The following is a 21674-nucleotide window of genomic DNA, read 5'->3' on the forward strand; positions in this document are numbered from 1 at the left end:
TCTGAGGTGGGAACAAGGAGGCAGCCAGGTGACGGGGCAGTCTCATGAGGTGGAGGCAGAAGGTGGGCAGGGCTAGGCCCAGTGGCCTCGGGAGCATTCACAGTTTGGGGGTGGGGCGTGGGTAGGGAGCATTCTGAGCGGGGCAGGGGAGCACTCTGAGCGGGGCAGGGGAGCACTCTGAGCGGGGCAGGGGAGCACTATGAGTGGGGCAGGGGAGCATTCTGAGTGGGGCAGGGAGCACTGTGAGCTGGGCAGGGGAGCACTCTGAGTGGGGCAGGGCGCACTCCAAGTGGGGCACGGAGCGCTGTGAGCTGGGCAGGGGAGCATTCTGAGCGGGGCAGGGGAGCATTCTGAGCAAGGCAGGGGAACACTCTGAGCAAGGCAGGGGAGCACTCTGAGCAAGGCAGGGGAGCACTCTGAGCGGAGCAGAGGAGCACTCTGAGCGGGGCAGGGAGCACTGTGAGCAGGGCACTGGAGCACTCAGTGGGGGCAGGGGAGCACTGTAACCGGGCAGGGAGTGCTGTGATCAGGGCAGGAGAGTGCTCTAAGTGGGGCAGGGAGCACTTCCAGCGGGGCAGGGGGCATTCTGAGCAGGGCAGGGGAGTACTCTGAGTGGGGCAGGGAATGCTGTGAGCAGGGCAGGGGAGCATTCTGAGCGGGGCAGGGGAGCACTCTGAGCAGGGCCGGGGAGCACTCTGAGCAGGGCAGGGGAGCACTATGAGTGGGGCAGGGAGCACTGTGAGCTGGGCAGGGGAGCACTCTGAGTGGGGCAGGGCGCACTCCAAGTGGGGCACGGAGCGCTGTGAGCTGGGCAGGGGAGCATTCTGAGCAAGGCAGGGGAGCACTCTGAGCGGAGCAGAGGAGCACTCTGAGCGGGGCAGGGAGCACTGTGAGCAGGGCACTGGAGCACTCAGTGGGGGCAGGGGAGCACTGTAACCGGGCAGGGAGTGCTGTGATCAGGGCAGGAGAGCGCTCTAAGTGGGGCAGGGAGCACTTCCAGCGGGGCAGGGGGCATTCTGAGCAGGGCAGGGGAGTACTCTGAGTGGGGCAGGGAGCATTCTGAGTGGCGCAGGGGGCACTCCAAGTGGGGCACAGAGTGCTGTAAGCAGGGCAGGGGAGCCCTCTGAGCAGGGCAGGGGAGCACTCTGAGCGGGGCAGGGATGTGGCCTCTAATGGCATTTTACAAAATTCTCTGGCCACCACTTGGAGAAGAGCTGTGGGGGCCAGGCCAGGGCAGGGGTGGGGGTGCAGATCAGCGGGCCAAGCACGGTAGGTGAAACACAGGGACCTGGCAGAGCAGAAGGGACGTCGAGGGAAGAGCGTAAAGCCGGGGCGCCTGGAGGGGCTGCGGGGCAGCGGTGTCGGCGGAGGGAACGGGGTTCGAGGCAGTGGAGGCTGGAGGTGCCAGTCGGATGCCGGTCGGATGCAGCGGGAGCCAAGGGGCCGGTGCAGGGAGCCCCGCGTTCTGCTGTCGGCTGGCCTTCCAGAGGGGTGCGGGCTGGGAGAGCTGTCTGGGGCGGGGGGGTGGGGGGGGCCCTGTGACCTGCCTGTGACACGGGGAGAGCCTCCTCTGGAATCGGGTGGGCGCGGGAGGTCTGTGACGTGTAGGCAAAGGCTTCATCAGCAGGTGACTGTACCTACGCCAGCGAAGGCCCCGCCTCCAGCAAGGGAGGAGAAGCCCCTCACGGGACTGCCCAGGCCAGGGGTAGGGGCAGCACGGGGGTGGGGGGGTGGGGAGTGCTGGGGGTGCAGAGGGAAGGCTCCACCCTGGCACCCCCGCCCCCCAGCCTTCAGGGCCACAGAGCGCCCACGAGGCTCACTCCGCTTTCTCCCGCCCTGGAACCCTCAGAACATGGACAAGGGGACCGTGCCATCGGTGACGCTCATCGTGGGCTGTGGCGTGTCGTCCCTCACCCTGCTCATGCTGATCATCATCTACGTCTCCGTGTGGAGGTGCTGCCTGAGCGCGGGCAGGGGCCGGGGTGGGGGGCCGGCCCCCGTGGGCCCCAGGAACCCCGCGGCCGGGGTCAAGTCTTGTCCTTTCTTCTTGGAGGGCGGCCACGGGGACAGGCTGGTCCAGAGCCCCCTTCCCAGCCGGCGGTACTGTCCCCTCTGTCGTCACCACCCGCCCCTGTCTCCCCCTGCCCACCGCCATCACAGATGGACCGCACCCCCACCGCACCTCTGCCATCACCCTCCTCCCTCTGTCCCCCTCCCTCCCCGACAGTCCCCACGGGCTCCCTGGGGGCCGCTGCCTGGATGCCGGGTAGCACTGGAGAGGTGGGGCAGGTGTCGGTCGGGGATCGACCGGTCACCCTTTTCTCCTGCCCTCTGCTGTGCCCACGCTGCTGCACACAGAAGGTGGCCACGCGTCCTCCTGCCCTCGGAATGCCCCCCCCCCGGCAGATGCCAGCCAGCCTACTCCCCAGCCAAGCGCCCTGCCCCGGGACCCCGCAGCCCCCAAACTCTGTGTCCTGCCGCACGGGCGTGCGAGGTCTTCTCTGAGCCTGGGGTCAGGTCTCAGGGCGAGAGCCTCCACTGGCCTCCCTGCCCCTCACTCCCCTCGCCCGGGCTGCGGGGCCTCGTCACAGGACCCCTGGACTGCTCCCCCTGCTGGGCAGAGTGGGGGAAAGGCAGCAGTCCCCAGCCGTCCCCAGCCCTGGGGTAAGGGACATGTATGCGCAGGCGCGGGCCACAGACGAGCATGAGTGTGTGCGGGCACGGGGGCGCCTGCGGGCAGCTCTCACCTCCCTGCCCCCAGAGCCCTGCTGTGAGCCCCACTGAGGTTTCGGGCTGGGAGTATGAGTCAAGGTCACCCAGCCCATAGCCCTGCAGCTGCCTCTTGGTGTCTGGGCTCCATGGGCAGCAGAACTGATGTCGAACCCTGAGGCCAACAAGGAGAGATCGATGATGTGTCGTGTAGGCGGGGGAGGGTGGGCCTGTTTCCCCGTACCCCCCCCCCATCCTCCCCTAGGGCAGGAGCACTGAACCACCAAACCCCACCCCCCCACTCCCCCATCTAACCAGCACCCAGTGCTCCTCCCACTCAGCCCCTCCTCAGACCATCTGTCCCAATCCCCGTGGGCGTGCTTGGCCCACTGGGCCAGCCCCTCCCCTGAGGCCTTGGTTTCCAGAGACTTCTGGGAAAGGAGGCTTGGGACAGCTCCCGCCCTCCAGCCCTGCCTGCTGCAGTTCTGAGGGTTTTGCTGAAGGTTTTCAAAGCGCCTCCTTTCTGAGCTCTGCTGGCTGAGTCACTGCCCCTGTGAGCCGCAGTCAGGACCCCAACCCCTTGGAAAGTGACCCCCCCCCCAAGGTCACACACCACATCAGACCACATCATGGCCCCTGAGGGGCAGCCCTGTACCCTCTGCTCACCACCTGGCTGGATCTCAGCCCCCAAGGCCACTGGGAGGCTGGCTGCCCTGGAAAATGGCAGAAAAAGTGATGGGGGCTAATGCTTTCTGTACCCTGCCCCTTGAATCTCAGTCACCGTCCCGAGTAGCAGACCCCGTTCCCTCCACCAGTCTCACAGATGGAAAGACGGAGGCACAGAGGGGTTGGGCCACTTGCCCAGTGTTGCACAGCTGGAGTATAGCTAAGCCACTGCAGCCCCCACTCGGAACCATTTTGTCTTCTGGCCTCAAAGTCAGGATCAAACGGGGTGGGAAGGGCTAGTGGGACAGGGGGAAAGCTAGGTTGAAAACCAGGAGCAGGCAGAGACTGAGACCCCAGAAATGATCCGTGTCCGAGGGGTCCGGTGACAGGGAGAAGATCTTACGCAAAAAGGGGAAGCAACTCTAAGGATGAGCCATCCCCAGCGGGAACGGTCAAGTGCGCTCAGTGTCTCCCCACAACCCTCCCTGGCACCTGACTACATGCTGGAACTTAGTGTGCAGTAGGCAGGGGCGGTGGTGGCGACAGTGGCCGCAGCAAGGTCTGCAGGGAGGAGGTGGCGCCCCAGTCTTGGTACCTGCACAGGACCCCCGTTCCCGTGACGATGAGGCCCCGTGGGGCACTGACACGCTGTCTCCCGCAGGTACATCCGCTCCGAGCGGTCTGTGATCCTCATCAACTTCTGCTTTTCCATCATCTCCTCCAACGCCCTCATCCTCATCGGGCAGACCCAGACCCGCAATAAGGTAGGTGAACTCTGCCCTACCGTGTGCACACCCCGGCGTGCCCAGGTGGGACGGGGTGACGGTGATGCCCCCCAAAAGGATCCCAAGGAAGCTCGGGGAGGAGAGCGTAGGGCCACACACGGTCCCCCGTTCTCCTCCGACTGCAGCTGTCATCTGGCCAGGACCCGATGTCTGGAGTCTCCAGCTGGACTGGCGCTCTGAGATGAGCCGGTTCAAGGACCCTGGCCCTGGCCCACCACGGGGGCCCAGACCGTCTGGTCTGGTCTGTGCCATGTGGGCTTGAGGGCGATTTGTCCTCCCTGGGTGTCGGGTTCACCACCTGCTGAACAGGTGGACTGAACCCAGAGGCCCTTGAGCGGGTTCCCGCCGGCGTTGGGTGTATCTCTGGGTAGTCGGGAAAGATGGAGGGAGAGGGGGCTCCGTCCCCGGCAGTTTGTGGCCCGGGTGACACAAGCACTCCTGGGGGGTAGGGAGGGGGCGGCTAGCCGATCAGCAGCCCTCCTCCAGGCAGTGGACCGGGGGACCCCTCGGTGGCTTCGCGCCTGGGGATTTGACCTCATTGCTGCTGCAGACGCAGAGCTGCTTCTGTCAGCCTCGCCCGGGGCGGGCAGGGAGCGGGTGAGTGGGCACCTGCCCGGCCTAACCTGCCCGCCTGCCCCGCCCAGGTGGTGTGCACTCTGGTGGCCGCTTTCCTCCACTTCTTCTTCCTGTCCTCCTTCTGTTGGGTGCTCACCGAGGCCTGGCAGTCCTACATGGCCGTGACCGGCCGCCTCCGGAACCGCCTCATCCGCAAGCGTTTCCTCTGCCTGGGCTGGGGTGAGCGGTGCCGGGGCGGGCGGGCGGCGGGGCTGCCCCTCCCCCGGGCCTGCCCTGCTGCAGCCCCTCCCCCTCCCCCCTGGCCCTGCCCTCGTCCTCCTGGGCCTCCACAGGGTTGCCAGACGGAACGGGACACCAAGTCCGTTTGAATTTCAGGTAACGACTGATGTTTGAAGTACATCCCATTCAGTGTTTGGGATGCGCTCGTACTGAACGTGTTTTCTTTCTGGCATTGTTTTTGACGCTTACTCATTTATTTTGAGAAAGAGAGTGCGTGTGCACATGACTGGGGCAGGGCAGAGAGAAGGGGCGGGGCGGGGGGAGAGAGAGAATCCCAGGCAGGCTCCGCGCTGTCGGCACAGAGCCTGACGCGGGGCTTGACCCCACGAACCGTGAGATCATGACCCGAGCTGAAATCAAAAATCAGGTGTTTGACCAACTGAGTCCCTCGGTGCCCCCAAAGTGTTTCCTTTCTTCTTTGAAATTCAAGTGTGATTCGGTGTCCTGTGTGTCGTTTGCTGACCTGCCTGTCACGACCGCGGTTCCATAGGCCCTCATCCCTGTCCACCTCCTGTCCCCTTCTCTTATGCTAGGTGTCACCCCCCCCGTTCAGGGGCTTCAGAGGCACATTGTGCCCCCGCCTCACCCCACCCGTGGGGCTGCAAGGAGGCAGAGGGTGGACGGGGCTCGGATGGCGGGGGGACCGACTCCCTTTCTTTCTGGTCCTTCCCCAGGGCTCCCTGCGCTGGTCGTGGCCATTTCTGTGGGATTCACCAAGGCCAAAGGGTACAGCACCATGAACTAGTGAGTCGGGGCAGGGTGGGGATGGGGTGGAGGCCGCTCGGCTCCCCCAGACCCTCCCACTGCCCTAGAAGGTGACAGCTGGCTGGGTGCCCGTCTCACAGAGGAGAGACCTAAGGCTGGGAGGGGGGGGGGGCCCGGGGCTGAAGGCTGGGCTCTTCGAGGGGCTGCTTCCCCTGATCAGCCAGCTCCTCCCGGACTGGGCGCAGGGCCACCGGAGCTTTGCACCTCCTCCTTAGGTACCTCGGACAGCTCCGGTGGCCTGTTTTCCCCTCTGTACCCACGTGTGCACCTCTGCATGACTGTGGTGACAGGGGTGGCGCATAGCTCCAGGGCAAGGCAGGTGGTAGGGGGCCTGTTTTGCAGATGAAGTCCGGGAGGCCCTGAAGGGTCAGCTGGGCGAGGTCCGGGGGCCTTGAATGCCAAGCCAGGAAGCTTGGGGTTATCCTAAAAGCAGTGTGATGATTCCCAGGGTTGGGGTAGAGGAACCAAGGCCGGGAGCTGTGGCTACAGGCCACAGGGGAGGAACGGGGGGGGGGGGGGGGGGATCCAGAGGCAAGGGGAGGGACTGATGCAGGCTGCATGGGCTTGGCTCTCTGTGGAGCCCCAGGGGATCAGGCCATGGCTGGGCCCTGAAGCAGTGCCCCACGTGGGCAGCAGGGACAGTGGGCATGAAAACCCATTTACCGGAAACCCCAGTAGCATGAGTGCCGGGAGGTAAATATGGACACTGTCCCCAGCGCTGAGAGGGTCAGGGGTGGATCAGGGGAGGGTGAGGCCATTAAAGTGGGGGTTCTGAAGGATGAAGAGGAGTTTGTCTGACAGCATGGGGTGGGATGCTCAGGGCAGAGGCCACGGTGCAGAAGAATAGTGTCTTCGCTGGACTCGGGGCTCCCGTGGGCCGCCGTGGGTGGCGGGGCTGGCGGCCACGTGTGCGATGAGGCAGGACCAGGCCAGATGTGTGAGCAGAGCACCGGGTGCCCCCAGCCGTGGGGCCTGGGCTGAGTGGGCAGGTGGAGGGCCAGACCAGGGGCCCGACCCAGAATGTTGGAATTCTGTCGGGAAGAAGGGTCTGCGTGTGAGGCTGGCGTGGGGCGGGGCGGGGGCGGGGCCGGGGGGGGCGGATCTAGGAGGAGAGTGGGGGGCAGCCTGGGGGCGGTCAGGCACCCTTACCTGGCCAGCCCGGCTCTGTGCTGTGTGGGTCCGAGCAGCCGTGCCGCTGCCCTGCACCCGCTTCTCCGTCTGTGAGCCGGGCCCGCCAGTGCCGCCCGGGGCCCCGAGGGCTGGGAAGCCAGCGTGAGTGCGCGGCGTGCACACAGGAGGGCTTGCTAAGCGCCCGGCTCCTTCTGCCGCTCCGCTGCGTCTCACCTGCCTTCCCGGGGGGCGGGGGCTGGGCCCACGCCTGGCCACTGACCAGCCCGTCTCCCTCCCCAGCTGCTGGCTCTCCCTGGAGGGGGGACTGCTGTATGCCTTCGTGGGACCGGCCGCCGCTGTCGTGCTGGTACTGAACCCTCCCCGCCGTCCCAGGTGGCCGTGGGCTGTATGCGTTGCCCTTTCTGGGTCGCCTTGATCACCAAGGGGTGGATGGCGTTCACGGTCCCCCTGCCCTGCCCTCGGGGTGCAGGAGTGCAGAGGCTGGGCTGCAGGAGTGGCCGTTTATTTCTGTGAGCACAGCATGTGTGATTATCGGGCACCGGCCGTGTAGCTGCCAGGAGATAGGTGTGAGTTCACCGGGTAGGCGACTGGCCGAGTGGGGACAGTGCGCGGATGGCTGACGGGGTAGCAGGGAGGGGCAGCTAGGCCTGGGTGAGGAGCAGAGGAGCCGGCGGAGCCTGAGGCTGGGGGGCCAGAGGCCTGTCCCTTGCTGCCACCAGCTGTCACCCTCTCGAGAAGGAAGCACCTCCTTGTTTTCCCTCGCCCCTACTTCCCACACTCCTTGGGGGACGGATGTGAAACCGTGCCATGTGGCACACAGGGTTATTGTCCCCAAGTTAGGGCTGAGCAGGGGGAGCTGGGCACGGCTGGGGGCCTCCGCCCGCCCTGCCCGAGCCCAGCCCTCTCCACGCAGGGCCACACCGCCTTGGTGGGGGCACCTGGGCACAGGCCTGGGGAGGCCCCGCGCGTGAGGGTGGAGGCGGTGGGCAGCGGGCCTAGCCTGAGGGTCCCGGCTCCTTTATTCCTTGAAGGGAGAGGCCTGCGCGCTGTGCATGTCAGTGCCGCTCTTCAGAGGCCAGGCCGGCTCGCCGTTTTACAAACAGGCGACCCAGGACGGATGGGAGGCTCAGCTGGTGGAGGCAGGAGCCCCCATCCCCCACACCCCCTCCCAGGGTGCGTCCGGAGGGCACGGCTGGACCCCAGCCCAGGGCCCCTTCAGTGACACAGGGACACACAGGTGGAGACAGCACAGAGCCCGCTCCAGGCAGAGGGTGGGGGCAGCGGCCGTCCTGCCCCTTCTGCCCCTGGCCTTGTCAGAAAATGAGGTCACCCAGGAAACATGCCTCCAGCCCCGGTGCCGGAGTCCGGAACTTTCCGTTCAGACGGGGATGAAAGGCAGGGCCTGGCCGCTGCTGTGTGTGGAGTCATGAGCGCTCAGATCGAGGGGCTGCAGGGCGTCGGGGCGCCCCATATCCAGATCCGAGCAGTGTGGGGCCAGTCCTCGCAGCTGTCAGGCAGCTGTGTGGGAGCCAGGGGGAGGGCCTTCAGGGGAGCACAGAAATGAGCTGGGAGCCTCCCCACCCAGGAGAAGGGACCCCCCAAGGTCTCCAGGGTCGTGGCTGGGGACAGCTTCTCTTTCGCGTAGGCGGTAGCTCACGCGACGATGACAGCAGGAAGCACTTTGTAGGGTGCGGGTGGCTGGCGGGAGGGGGTCAGGAAGGGCACCATGGCAGCGCAGGAGCAGTGTGGCTCCAACACGGGGAGGATGTCCCCGAGACGGCCCTCCGGTTGGGCCCTAGTGAGGGATGAGCTCCCTGTTGTGGGAGGAATCCAAGGAGCGGGGGGGGGGGGGGTGAGCGGCTGCGGGGGCACAGGGCACACCCAAGCATGATGGCGGCTGGATCACACGAGGTCCCTTGTGTGGTCTGAGCAGGGCAGGCACCCTGTGTGTAGAGCCAGCCTGATCCCTGACCTGCGACCTCTGGACAGATGGCATCCCAGCTCGGCAAACGCTGCCGACCACAGTGGGGACAGCAGACGGGCCTCCGGGCTGCCCAGTGCAGGCCAGCCCGGGGTCCAGCCTCTGGAGGGCGCCCCGCACGTCACCCTCTGAGCCCCAGCTGGGTCAGCCCGGCCCCTTCTCACGTCCACCCCTGCCGGCAGGCCTCCCAAATCCTTGGGGAGCAGGTCACGTGGGAGGGTCACGTGGGGGACTTGAGCAGCAGCACCTTGCCCTGGGTGGAGCCCTGTGGCGGGAGAACCCCCACCTGACGGCTGCTCCGGGGGGAGATGGCCAGGCCGGCGGGGCTGGCGAGCCTGCTGGGTGGCGCTCTCTCCCCTGGAGCCCCGCCCCCACGCCCTGCTCCTCTCTGCAGGTGAACATGGTCATCGGGATCCTCGTGTTCAACAAGCTCGTCTCCAAAGACGGCATCACGGACAAGAAACTGAAGGAGCGGGCAGGGTAGGGCCGGCCCCGGGCGCCTCACCCGCCTTGAGTCAAAGACCCAGAGCCCACCCGCTGCCCCCGGGCCCCAGAGCAGGTGGACAAAGGAGGCTCAGAGGCCTGTGCAAGGCTCACGGCCAGCCCCTGCCCTGCCCTGTGCCTCAGTTTCTCCGTCTAGTCCTCAGAAACAGCGAAGCCCCTTGTTTTTGGAGACCCTACCCCTGCAGGGACCACAGGGACGGTGGAAGGGTGCACCTGGCCCCCCGCTTCCCTACCCTGGGGTTGGGTGACCCCGAGCGAGGATACAACCTGCCCATCCTCATGGTGGCTTCACCGACGGGAGGAGGGGACAGGGGACAGGTAGGATGCTCCTCCTGCTTGGGGAGCCGGAGCCCAGAGGGCAGCGTCTGGCCACAGGGCACGTGGCTCTGCAGGAGGCTGGTCCCGAGTGTGCCCCGGCCGCCCCCCAGGGGATGGGAGCCCTGAGGTCACAGACGGGGGCAGCTACTGGCTGAGACTGACCCCCTGACTCCATCCTGCCCCGGCCCTCTGAGCCCTCCGCACCTCACCTCTGCCTGCCGCTCTGCGCATCCCTCTGCCCTCGCCGGTGCCTACTCCCCTCCCTCCTTGCCAGTCGTCTGTCTCTGTCTCTGTCTCTGTCTCCGTCTCCCTCTTCCTCTTCCTCTTCCTGCTCCTCCTGCTAACCCGAGTGAACAGAAGCTTCAGGAAACCATCCTCTCTGGTCCTGGTTAGAAAGCCGCTAACGCTGCTTTAGGGGAAGTGGACGACGACCCCGGAGTGCCCACGGTGGCTGGGAGTCTGGGTCCCCCATTCCCTGGGCCTCATCCCCTGGAAGTGGGGATTGGCACGCCCCACCCCGCCCGCCCGCCCTCAGGACACACCGCCCCCCACGCACATCCCTGGCCGGCCGAGGGCTGCACACCCGTCGGAGCACTGCAGCAATGGGTACGCGGCGCTCGCTCGGAGCTGGCTCGGCCCCCGGCTTCCGCAGTCGCCCCTGGGCGGGCTCCCTCGTTCCGCTCCGTCCCTGCAGCCGAGTGGGTCGAGTGGCGGGGAGAGCGGGTTTGAGCCGCCAGAGCCCAGGGCGTCCGTCGGGCTACCTGCCTCCTGGGGCCCCTTCCTGGGCGTGCAGCCGGTGCCCTGGTGCGGACGCACTCCCAGCTGTGCCCGCACGGCTGCGCGGAGACCTCCCCCTGCAGGAGGAGTCCTCCCCACGCTCACACACTCGTGTGCACAGGCACGCACACCTGCTCACACACAGGGCCTGTGGGAGGGTGCCGCCCAGGTAGCTGACTGGTGGTGGTCGGGTGCAGCATGTGCTCCCCGGCTGGGGCAGCCGCCTGGGGTAGTGCACGGTCGGAGCAGATACGGGGGACCGGAGGGAAGTGGCCATGGCCTCACTCCGGGAGTTCTTCGTGTGAACGTGGGCACATCGTTTCACCCTCTGCTTAACACGGACGTGTGGGAGGACCGGCCCTGCCGTCCCCCAGGACCCTGTTTTATCTCTCTGTCTCGTGGACCCCAAACCCTCTGACCCCAGGACCCAGTCTGCACCCACTTCCTGTGGCAACCCTCCTTCCCCTAGGAGGCATCTGGGCCCATCCTACACCCGACTCAGACCCAGTCCCCCACCCCAGCCCCCACCCCCTACCCCGGTCCCCCCCCCGCTCAGACCTGGTGCCCTCCCCCCACCCTTAACCACCTCCCAGACCTGGTCCCCCCCACAACCCTTCAGAACCGGTCCCCCCCAGCCTCCCAACCCCAACCCTGGACTCAGCCCACCCCACCACCCGCCAGACCCGGTCCCCCACACCCCCAGCCCCTCCCGGCACCGGGCCCCCCCCCACCATTCCCCTCCAGGACCCGGTCCCCCACCACTAGCCAGCCCACTCCTGGGACCGGGCCCCCCAGCCAGCCCACTTCTGGGACCTAGTACCCATCCCAATCAGCCCATTTCTGGGACCCGGTGCCCCCTCCCCCCGACCAGCCAGCCCACTCCCAGGACCTGGTCCCCACACCCCCAGCCCCTCCCGGCACCAGGCCCCCCCCCCCCCACCATTCCCCTCCAGGACCCGGTCCCCCACCACTAGCCAGCCCACTCCTGGGACCGGGCCCCCCAGCCAGCCCACTTCTAGGACCCGGTGCCCACCCAATCAGCCCATTTCTGGGACCCGGTGCCCCCTCCCCCTGACAAGCCAGCCCACTCCCGGGACCCGGGACCCGGTCCCCCGACCCCCAGCCCACTCCCGGGACCCCGGCCGGCCCAGGAAGGCTCAGGCAGGACTGCTCCGGTCCGTGTGCCTGCTTTGCCCGCCCCGGTTCCGTGAGAACAGTGTCTGCTCTCGTCTCGGCCTTTGCATTTCACTTGCAGTCAGCCGCCCGGGGCCCCCCTTGGGCGCGCCCTCAAACGTGCCGAGTGTGGTGTCCCCTCTGCGGCCCACGCCGCCTCCGAAGCCACCAGTAACGCCACGTTAGTGCCTCTCCTCGCCAGTGCCCCCCGCCCCCGGCTCTGCTCTCTGAGTCACATTTTGTTTGTTTTAAGCTTTTTCTGTCACCTCTGTCACCTCTGCCATCCACTCTGGGGATCCTCCCCACCCGGCCCTTCGCCAGGCTCCCCTCCTCCGTGTAGCCAGGGACGGGATGGGGCCGGGTCAGCGTCGGAACACTCTGCACCGGCCTGCCATCGGCGTGTGGCTGTGCCGGGGTCTGGGTTGTGCGCTGAGTGTTGTAAGCGCATGTGTGCGTGAGTGGATGGGTGCGGGGGGGGGGGGGGGGGTGTCCCGTGAGCGAGCACGGGGGAGTGTGCGGGACACTCCTGGCCGTGGGGGGACCCGGGTTCAGGTCGGGACGGATCCGTTGAGGCAGAAACCAAGTTGGGAGGCCCAGGCAGGGACGAGGCTCCGGGAATACGCGCCGTCTGCTTCACGCGCCAGTCTCTTCGGGGTGGAGGGTGCCATCCTGGGCCTGTCACAAGAGCCTTGGGGGACATTCCCTGCTAGGTCACGCAGCAGGTTCCAGTCAGTGGCCCGGCCCACCCTGAGCCAGGCTCACGCCCCTCCTCCGCATCAGGGGCATCTGACCTTCCGAAGGGTCAGGCGGTACCACTGCCCGCGGGCCTCCCCGCCAGCCCCTCTCCTGCCCACTGATCGCACCCGGGCCCGCACGGGCTCCTCCTCGCGGCCCCGGCAGAACTCGGGGCTGCGGGGATGCCACTAAGGCAGGGTCCCCAACCCCGGGCCATCTGCCAGCCACCTCGGGCTGTAGATGTCAGGGCTCCGGCCCGAGGGAAGATGGCTCACAGCAGGATGAGACTGCCCCTCTGCCCGCCCCAGGGGCTCTGCCCTGCCTTCCTGCTCCGAAGGTGGCCAGAGAGGGTCCGCTTTGGGAGGGAGGAGAGAGACGAGGGAGCCCTGCCGGCCACGGTGGAGACACAGAGGTTCAGAGCCGGGAAGGGAAAAGGACAGCCGGGCAGCGTGTGCACAGTCCTGCAGGGCCCACTTTTTCAGGTTGTGCCCCTCGTGCAGGCAGAGCAGCCCTCGTGGGCACGGGCACCGCGGCTGGGGGCCTCAGCACCCGGGGGTGGAGGGGGGCCGGGGATCGGCAGGCCCCCCACCCTGGGAGGGGAGGGGAGGCCGGTCTGTGAGGTCTAGGTCCGAAGCCCACGCAGTGGTCAGGAGAGAAGCGTGGGGGCTTCGGGTGATTCCTGGCTCAGGCTCGAGCCACTGGGCAGCTGGCCGGGGGGCTGTCCTGGAGAAGAAACGGGGCTGCGGCTGGGGCTGGCATGGGCACCTGGGTCCTGGAGCAGGGAGGGGAAGGAGTGGGGGGGGAAGGAGGAGGAAGAAGACAGGGAGGAGACAGGCCTGTCCTCTGTGCAGGCCACCCAGACGGGTCTGGAGAGAGGAGGACGATGGCTCGGGCAGGGCCTGTGGCAGGCTCCCCACCGCAGGGCAGAGAGGGTGCACCTCTGGGGAGGGCTCCTGCCCCCGCCGGGTGAGCAAGGTCCAGCCCAGACCCCAGGTCCTCCCAGCCTCTCTCCCCACAGCTGCTTCCTGGTGGCCCTGGCCCCTGCCTGATGGTCCTCGTGCCCCTCACCCCTGCGGCCCCTCCTCGTGCCCCTCAGCCCTGCGGCCCCTCCTCGTGCCCCTCACCCCTGCCTCCCCTCCTCGTGCCCCTCACCCCTGCGGCCCCTCCTCGTGCCCCTCGCCCCTGCCTCCCCTCCTCGTGCCCCTCGCCCCTGCCTCCCCTCCTCGTGCCCCTCGCCCCTGCGGCCCCTCCTCGTGCCCCTCGCCCCTGCCTCCCCTCCTCGTGCCCCTCGCCCCTGCGGCCCCTCCTCGTGCCCCTCGCCCCTGCCTCCCCTCCTCGTGCCCCTCGCCCCTGCCTCCCCTCCTCGTGCCCCTCGCCCCTGCCTCCCCTCCTCGTGCCCCTCCCCCTGCCGCCCCTCCTCGTGCCCCTCGCCCCTGCCGCCCCTCCTCGTGCCCCTCGCCCCTGCCTCCCCTCCTCGTGCCCCTCGCCCCTGCGGCCCCTCCTCGTGCCCCTCCCCCTGCCTCCCCTCCTCGTGCCCCTCGCCCCTGCGGCCCCTCCTCGTCCCCCTCGCCCCTGCCGCCCCTCCTCGTGCCCCTCGCCCCTGCCTCCCCTCCTCGTCCCCCTCGCCCCTGCCGCCCCTCCTCGTGCCCCTCGCCCCTGCCGCCCCTCCTCGTGCCCCTCGCCCCTGCCTCCCCTCCTCGTGCCCCTCGCCCCTGCCTCCCCTCCTCGTGCCCCTCCCCCTGCCTCCCCTCCTCGTGCCCCTCACCCCTGCGGCCCCTCCTCGTGCCCCTCGCCCCTGCCTCCCCTCCTCGTGCCCCTCCCCCTGCCTCCCCTCCTCGTGCCCCTCGCCCCTGCCTCCCCTCCTCGTGCCCCTCCCCCTGCCTCCCCTCCTCGTGTCCCTCACCCCTGCGGCCCCTCCTCGTGCCCCTCGCCCTGCCTCCCCTCCTCGTGTCCCTCGCCCCTGCCGCCCCTCCTCGTGCCCCTCGCCCCTGCGGCCCCTGCACCTCTCTTGCTCCACCTGCATCTGCCTCATCCTTTTGCTGAAGGCGTCCTGAAGGAGGGCAGCAGGTGGCCCGGACCCCAGCCCCCTCTCCTGGTGGGAATGACCATGGCCCCAGAGGCTCCTTGGAGCTCCTGCAGGGCAGTCACCTGCCCATGCGGGCAGAGCCCCGGAAGTTGTAACAGTGGTGAGGGTGGGGTCGGGCACAATTCGCAGACACGGATGCGAGCCAGCCCCACTGCTGGTGCCCTCACGACAGGCCCCGAGGCTGCGAAACAGTGACCGCGCCGTTCGGAAGACGCGACAGGCTCCGAGCGGTCACAGCGTGGCCCGTAGTGGTACCCGGAGGTGCCAGGCTGCAGAGGGCAGTGCCGCCGTGGGGGGCTCCTGGGGGCACCAGCGGAGCGGGGCCTGCCGAGACGATGAGGTGCCTGTGGGTCTCTGTTCTCGTCTCTGTCCCCACCCCCACCCCTGTCTGGCCCTGTCTGTCTGTCATCTCCTCCTGGAGTAGTTCTCTCGTTCTCTTTCTCTCTGTCCAGAGCTCAGAGGCCTGGCCAAACACCGCCCCACAATGGCCACCCTGTAGCCCCCCAGCTCCTGCCTCCAGTGCACCTCCCCTCCTGTGGCCTCCTGGACAGTTAGGAACCCGGGTCTTCCAGAGAGTTCCTCTCTCACCACTGCCCGCCCCCCCCCCCCCCCCCCACCTCCCGCAGACCACCCTCCCGAGTCTCTGGGAGCCCTTGGACTCCGGGCGGGTTGCCGGGCAGAACTCTACTCCCCAGGAGGGCCCAGGCGTCCTCAAGGACCAGGACCGGAGCGGGTGGAGAGCCCCGGGAGAGGGGCGCCGAGCGGGGCCCCCCAGGAACGCGCCCCCCGGCGGGAGGGCGGCCGGGGCAGCCCTGACGCGGCCCCCCGCTGCGCTGTCCGCAGGGCGTCGCTGTGGAGCTCCTGCGTGGTGCTGCCGCTGCTGGCGCTGACCTGGATGTCGGCCGTGCTCGCCGTCACCGACCGCCGCTCCGCCCTCTTCCAGATCCTGTTCGCCGTCTTCGACTCGCTGGAGGGTTTCGTCATAGTGATGGTGCACTGCATCCTGCGCCGAGAGGTGCGCGGCCTGCGGGAAGGGCGGGGGGTGCGGGGGCGCGGCTTCGGGACCCCCGCTCGCTCCACAAGGCGGGGACGCGCGGCACAGCTGGGGCGGCCGAGGGCCGTCGTCTGTGTAAGGCCCCCTCCTGGAAGCGCCCCTGCGCCCCTCGCCGGCTCAGACCGGAGGAGTCCTGTCCTCCTGGGCTCGGTGGGACCAAGAGCCACCGGAAACGTCAGCAGCTTTCAACGACGGCGGAGACTCCCGGCCCGGTGTCTCTGGGCCTCTCCAGAGGGAGCAGGAGGAGGCTTTCACCGAACTCTCCCGACGGCCACCTGCCCGGTGGCCACAGCTCCGGTGACGCGCTCTTGCGTCAAGAAGGCGGACACGCGGAGAACGTGCGTCCGGACGTGGGCGGAAGAGGTGCCCTCGTGAGGCCAGAGGAGGCCGGGATGTCCACAGAGGCTGAAGGGGCCGGAGCGGGTGGGCAGACACGCAGAATTACCTCCCCTTCCTAGAACTTCCTAGAAAGATGGCAAAGCGATTTTAAAGCACAGATTGCAAAGAAAGCGGGAGAAGGGCTTCGCAGTGAAGCCTGGGAGTTCGGGGAGAAGGACGGGGGTCAGGAACTCAGCCCGCCTGAGGAAGCCGGGTCTACAGCTGGCGGTGGGGCAGGCCCGGCGCACTGAGGCCAGAGAGCTTCCAGAAGTGGCGCTGCAGGGGCCCTGGGTGCCCAGGGAAGGTCTGCAGTGGATGGCTGGTTGTCCGCTTAGGTAGCAGCCTGGACACCCCCGCCCCGGGCTGGCAGCACAGCCCCCACCCCACCTCCCCCACATGCAGCTCCACCGCCCCGGGTGGGGGCTCTGGGGCCCTGGTCTGGGGGCGCCCTGGGGTGCCCTGGCGAGACAGGGGTGCGTAAACCTGTGTGCTGGCCCTTGGTCACCCCGACAGCTGGGGCCCCCAGCCTCAGACCGCCTGGGGGAGAGGTGAGCACCCCCCTCCAGGGGCTCCGACCACAGGGAAAGACCGGATGACAAAGACCCGAAGCTTCTGATGTTGGAACAGCCCTGTTGGCAAGCCGCCGCCACAGTCTCCACCACACGTCCACGTCTGGCCGGTCCCGCGTGTCCACTCTGCAATCCTGAGGACCCGAGGGGAGCCTGTGCCGACAAGTCTCAGATCCAGGCAGCCGTGGGCCCCAGAGACAGCCCAGGAAGAAGCCGTTCCACAGCCCCAAGGCGACGTCCTCAGAGAGAGCGCTCGCACCCCCAGCCTGGCAGCCACGCGTGCCCGGCTCTGGCCTGACTGATCCGTGCTAGCAATTCTCACTGCTAGCTACTCCATCTTCTATGGATGGGGCGGCTCAAGGCCAGCACAGGGGTGGTCGCCTCGGTGGGGTGTGAGCACATGTCACTGACCGGGCCCTTGGCCCTCAGCTGCCCGGCTTCTGTGAAACAAGAACAGCAGGCTACCCAAAAGGAACAGAAAGGGAGCTTGTGGGAATTCAAAGCATGAGAACAGAAGCGGAGAAGCTCAGTAACCGGATAAAACAGAGGCTGTGTCCTGCACAGGAGAGAAGGTAGAAACTGGAAAACAGAAGGCGTGTTCTGCAGGCCCACCTGACCCAAATAGGAGATTCGCCAGGGACGCGGCACAGGCTGCCAGGTGGAGAGCAGGGATGTCTGCCTCAGGGGCCTGCTCTGGGGGACAGTCAGGCACCCCTGAAGATGCCTGATTTCCTAGGATGGTTGGACTTCCCCATAAGCTCTCTGTGACCTCCTGGGTCCCACCTGCAGGGCCCATGCTACAGGGACCCTGCCACCAGGGGAAAGTTGGGCCTCTGTGGGGAGGGCATGGAACATTTGGCAGGTGGATGAGCAACGTGGTCGTGAGTCTCCTGAGGGCAGCGGAGGGGATGAGGCTGGCCGGATGGCCTACCTGGAGGAGGGGCCACGAGGCCCTCTGGGAGAACATCTGCTCTCTGTGCCAATGGAGACATTGCTTTCCCATCTGCTGTCTCCTGGCCCGTGGCCTGCCTGCGCTGGGCGCACAGTAGGTGCTTAGAGATGTCTGCTAGGTGGCTCAGTGAGTCACAAAGATGGAAGAAGGTGCACCTGCCAGGGGGGGCCCAGGCAGTGGCCCTGAGGCCGGCAAGACCCCAGCACCACCTCCGATCAGCCGTGGAGCATCGGGCGCCCTGGGCTCAGCACCTGGAGTGAGTGGGGGCAGGTCCGCGGGTCTGTGCTGGGTCTGGGAGCCAGGAGCCCCAGCCTCAGCGCCCCCTCCTCCCAGAGCTGCCCACCTCACTCCAGGTACCTCCTCCAGGAAGCCCTCTGTGCTTTCACTGTTCCCGTGCCTTCACTTACTCCCTTTGCGCATCATGGCCCCACAGCGTCCGGTCCCCGAGGGGGGCTCTGCTGGCTGCTGCCCCAGCCGCGGGTGAAGGTGCGGCCTTTGCTCCTCACGCTCACGGACCAGCACGTCCCTGCAGGAGCAGGTCTCCTCTAGCGCTCTGTGCCGGCTGCCTGGGTGGCCTCTGGCCCAGAGCCGCCGTCCCCGCCCTTCTGAAGAGTCCATGGCCATAATGGGTGAGATCCCCTTCAGTGGAGCGTGCTGTTAGTGACGCAGCTTGGGACCCGCCGCCACCACAGACGCGCTGTCCCAGGGCCCTCGTGGAGCCCGGGCGGAGCGCCTCCAGGGCAGTGGGGGCAGCGGAGGCTGTGGTCACTCGGCACAGGGTGTGGACTCCAGGCCCCTCCTCAGCCTGACGGCCGGATCTCACGGACACACTCCGGCCCGGAGAGCTGCAGCGCGTCCTCAGCAGGCCTGGAACTCTCTGAGTTTGGAACTTCCGTGCCCCAAAGGGCACGGAGAGACTCTCAGAGACGGGAAGGGAGGCAGGGCCCCGGCACGCAGGCCGCCCTCACGGAGGGGCCGCCCCGCGGTCCTCACCCTTGCCTTCCCGCCACCCTGCCGGGCGAGCGGTCTAGGGCTGCCGCTGACCGCTCTGCTGTCTCTCGCCAGGTCCAGGACGCCGTGAAGTGTCGCGTGGTGGACCGCCAGGAGGAGGGCAACGGGGACTCGGGGGGCTCCTTCCAGAACGGCCATGCCCAGCTCATGGTAGGGCTCAGCGCGCGGTGCCCCCGGCGGTGTCTCCTCGCCCTGCTCGGAGCTGCTCTAGGCTCCGGCGGCCCCTGAGGAAGAGCTCCGAGCCCAGTCCAACACTGGGGAGACTGGGGCTCACCAAGGTGAAATCCCTGGTCCGGGGTCTGGGGACGGGCAGGGCCCAGATGATGCGTCTGGGCGAGGCTGCCACCGGCCCGTGCCCACCCCCGGTGCCACAGTGCCCTCGCCTCAGCTGCGGCGCCCCCATCTCTGCACCTCCCATGCCCCCTTCGTTGTCCTCCAGCTCAGCCGGGGTGGGACGCTGGCTCACTCAGCCTCCATCGGGCGGACCAGCCCTGGCCTGTCCACTCACCCTCCACCCCGCGTGGCCTTGTCCCCAGCCGGGTCCACTCAGGCCCTCCGGCATCACACGTGCCATTCGGGTCCAGGTACTGCCCACCCCGCCTGCCCACCTCGCGGGTGTCTGCTAAGACATCACCTCCAGGGAGCCCTCCCTGACCCCCGCCCCACCTGTGCCATCAGGCCTCCTGTTCAGGTCCTGTTCAGCGCCCTGGGTGAATTCTCCAGGCTGTCACTCGCCGCCTGCGGCCCGCCGGGTGCCCCCCGGCATGCAGTGAGCCTGGCAGCCGGGAGCTGCTCACTCAGTCCTCAGGGCGCTGAGCCACCTCGTGGCGGCTGCGAGGCTCGCAGCCGGGACCTCAGCAGATGCCAGCGGCCGGCACCGGGAGGAGGCTTGTACCCTCACGGTCGTGGGCAGGGGCCCCCGATACCGCTCCGGGCCCCACTTCTCCCCTCAGATTCTGTAGTCTTCCCACCGACCCGACCTCTGGTTTGCAGAGAAGGAGCCTCCAGGTTTGGGATTAGGACCCAGCCCTACGGCCCCTGGAGAAGGCCACGCCACAGCCTGGGGTGGCCCGAGCCGGGTTTCCCAGTCCACCGAGCTCCTGGGCTGGGGTGGCGCAGGTGTCGCAGCGGGGATCTCAGCCACCGCTCAGGGGACAGCTGGCCTCACCCTGGCACCGGACATCTGTGCCTGAACCCGTTCCACCTATCTGGTCGGCTGGCCTCTGTCTCCTCACCCCCGGGGCTGTGGGGAGGACCACGCAGATGATGGGGGCGGAGCCCCCCACGCCCTGCACGTGAGCAGGCGGCGGCCCCGGGGGCTCTGGCGTGACACCCTTTGCGTGCCCTGCCCCCGGGAAGGGACATGAGGCCCTGGCAGAGGGGTCTTTGTGCTGGAGTCCCAGGGGCCGGGGGCCGGGGGAGACAGAGCCGGGGAGGGGGGTGGACAGGAGCACGATTGAGCTACAGTGGGACCGGCCTTCCCAGCTCATCCACAAACGTCCTGGCAGGCGCGCGCGCACGCACGCACGCGCGCACGCACACGGAGTACACAGGGGCGGGGCCGCCGGCCGGGGGTTCTCTGAGCCCCGGAGCCCCCGGCCGTGAGCTTGTAGCCCTCCTGGCGCTCCGTGGCGGGCACGCGCGTGCGGACACGCACACCCCTCGAGGTGCGGCTCCCGCTCGGCCCGGGGCCTCACCCCGCCCCGCCTCTGTCTTGCAGACCGACTTCGAGAAGGACGTGGATCTGGCCTGTAGATCAGGTGAGCGCCTGCCAGGTGAGAGCGACAGGTGGCCCTCGCCCGGGCCACTTGATTCTTTTTCTTTTCTCTGTGTGTGCGTCTGTCTGTCCATCCGTCTGCCCTCATCCCACCGCTGCCCGCCACAGCCCGTGCCGTGAGGTTGGGTCACATCCGCCCAGATGGAGGGGCCACTGCGGGGAGGCCTGGTCTGTACAGGCAGACCCGGGCCTTCCTCCGGGGCCTGGCCCTCCCCAACCTTGGCGGCACAGCCACTTCTGCGCCTCCCCACCCACTGCCCTGAGGCTGCAGCAGGCAGGGCCTGTGGGTCGAGGGCAGAAGAAACTGCCAGAAAGCTGTCCGGGAGCTTGGGCTCACCAGGCTGATGCGGTGCTGGCGGGATTCTCAGCACTGGAGCGAATCCCTGGGGCCCGCTGCCCTGGGCCTGGCCCTGTCCTCTCCCCGCCGAGCCCCTGAACAAGAAGCCCTGTGCCCCCCGCTCCCACCACCTCCGACACTTCTGGTCTTCGGTCTCCGCTCTCTCTCTAGGGGCGGGGAGGCTGCACCAGCTGTGAGACACTGGAGCCACCCCGCTTCCACCTGTCACCCACCTCGTCACCCGCCCCTGCCTGCGTCCCTCCAGGGCCCGCGTTCTGTGTTGTCCTCGCGTCTTCATCTTCCATCCAGCCATGGCGGAGGGTTGGCCGAGCCTTCTGGGGGGACATCAGTGGGAGCAGGAGGAAAGCAGGGCGGAGGAGCCAACCCTGGGCCCTAGAGTAATGCTGAGTTTCCTGGAAGCAAGGGGAAAAGGGGAATCAGCTGCCCAATGAAAGGAAACCGCTTTAACATTGTCGTTCTGAGAGCCGGGGGTCCCGGCAGTGACGGGCAATGCCGTTCAGAGCGGTGGAGAACCAGCCGGTCACACTGCCTTGGTCTGTCAGATACTTTTGAGGAGCGTCTTCTCCAGAGATAGCCATGGGGGCGGGGGTCGAGACAGCCCCAGATTGGGAGTGTCAGCTGCTGCCCGGTGGCCCCCGGGAGAGCTTCCTGGAGGAGGTGACCTCTGGTTGGGCTGAGTGGGAACTGGACAGAACGGTGTTTCACTTCCCACCTTGGTCTCGTGTAGTCTCAGCAGCCTCCCTGAGAGGTGACCCCAAGACTTGAGGGCTTTTGGAGGCTCGGGCCCAGCCCCCTTTGGGTGGTGCTGGCCTCCGAGGCCCCCACTTCTTCCTCATCGGTAAGATGGCACAGCCTGGCCCGTGATCTCTCAGGCAGCTAGCGACTGGAGGCATGGCGGAGGGCGGCGGGGTGGGGCTGGTGTCACAAACACAGGGTGAGGTGGGCACACGGGCTGGGGGCCTAGAAGGAGTCTGGATTTGGGGCCGAGCACACAGGGGACCCGCAGCCAGATTTCTGCAGGAGAGGTGCCCAGCTCTGTCCGGGCGACGGCCCGCTGTGAGGTGGACGGGGCGATCTCTGCAGGGGAGAC

The 21674-nt window shown here is 67.7% G+C and overlaps 1 protein-coding gene across 9 annotated transcripts in view; it reads left to right on the top strand.

The window, feature by feature from the left end:
* The window catches only part of ADGRB1 (adhesion G protein-coupled receptor B1), an 81052-nt gene that overhangs the window by 55111 nt on the left and 4267 nt on the right, over positions 1-21674 (top strand). For 5 of the 9 annotated variants that reach the window (XM_047842756.1, XM_047842757.1, XM_047842762.1 and 2 more), the window contains 9 exons: positions 1850-1953; positions 4037-4139; positions 4805-4955; positions 5690-5759; positions 7191-7257; positions 9287-9372; positions 15329-15500; positions 18504-18599; positions 20170-20224. In XM_047842756.1, coding sequence (XP_047698712.1) covers positions 1850-1953; positions 4037-4139; positions 4805-4955; positions 5690-5759; positions 7191-7257; positions 9287-9372; positions 15329-15500; positions 18504-18599; positions 20170-20224 — 904 coding nt within the window. The remainder of the gene's footprint in view (positions 1-1849; positions 1954-4036; positions 4140-4804; positions 4956-5689; positions 5760-7190; positions 7258-9286; positions 9373-15328; positions 15501-18503; positions 18600-20169; positions 20225-21674) is intronic. The other 4 variants (XM_047842759.1, XM_047842760.1, XM_047842761.1 and 1 more) reach the window with 3 other exon arrangements.

The sequence above is a fragment of the Prionailurus viverrinus genome, chromosome F2, assembly GCF_022837055.1.
Source record: "Prionailurus viverrinus isolate Anna chromosome F2, UM_Priviv_1.0, whole genome shotgun sequence".
NCBI classification, from domain to species: Eukaryota; Metazoa; Chordata; class Mammalia; order Carnivora; family Felidae; genus Prionailurus; species Prionailurus viverrinus.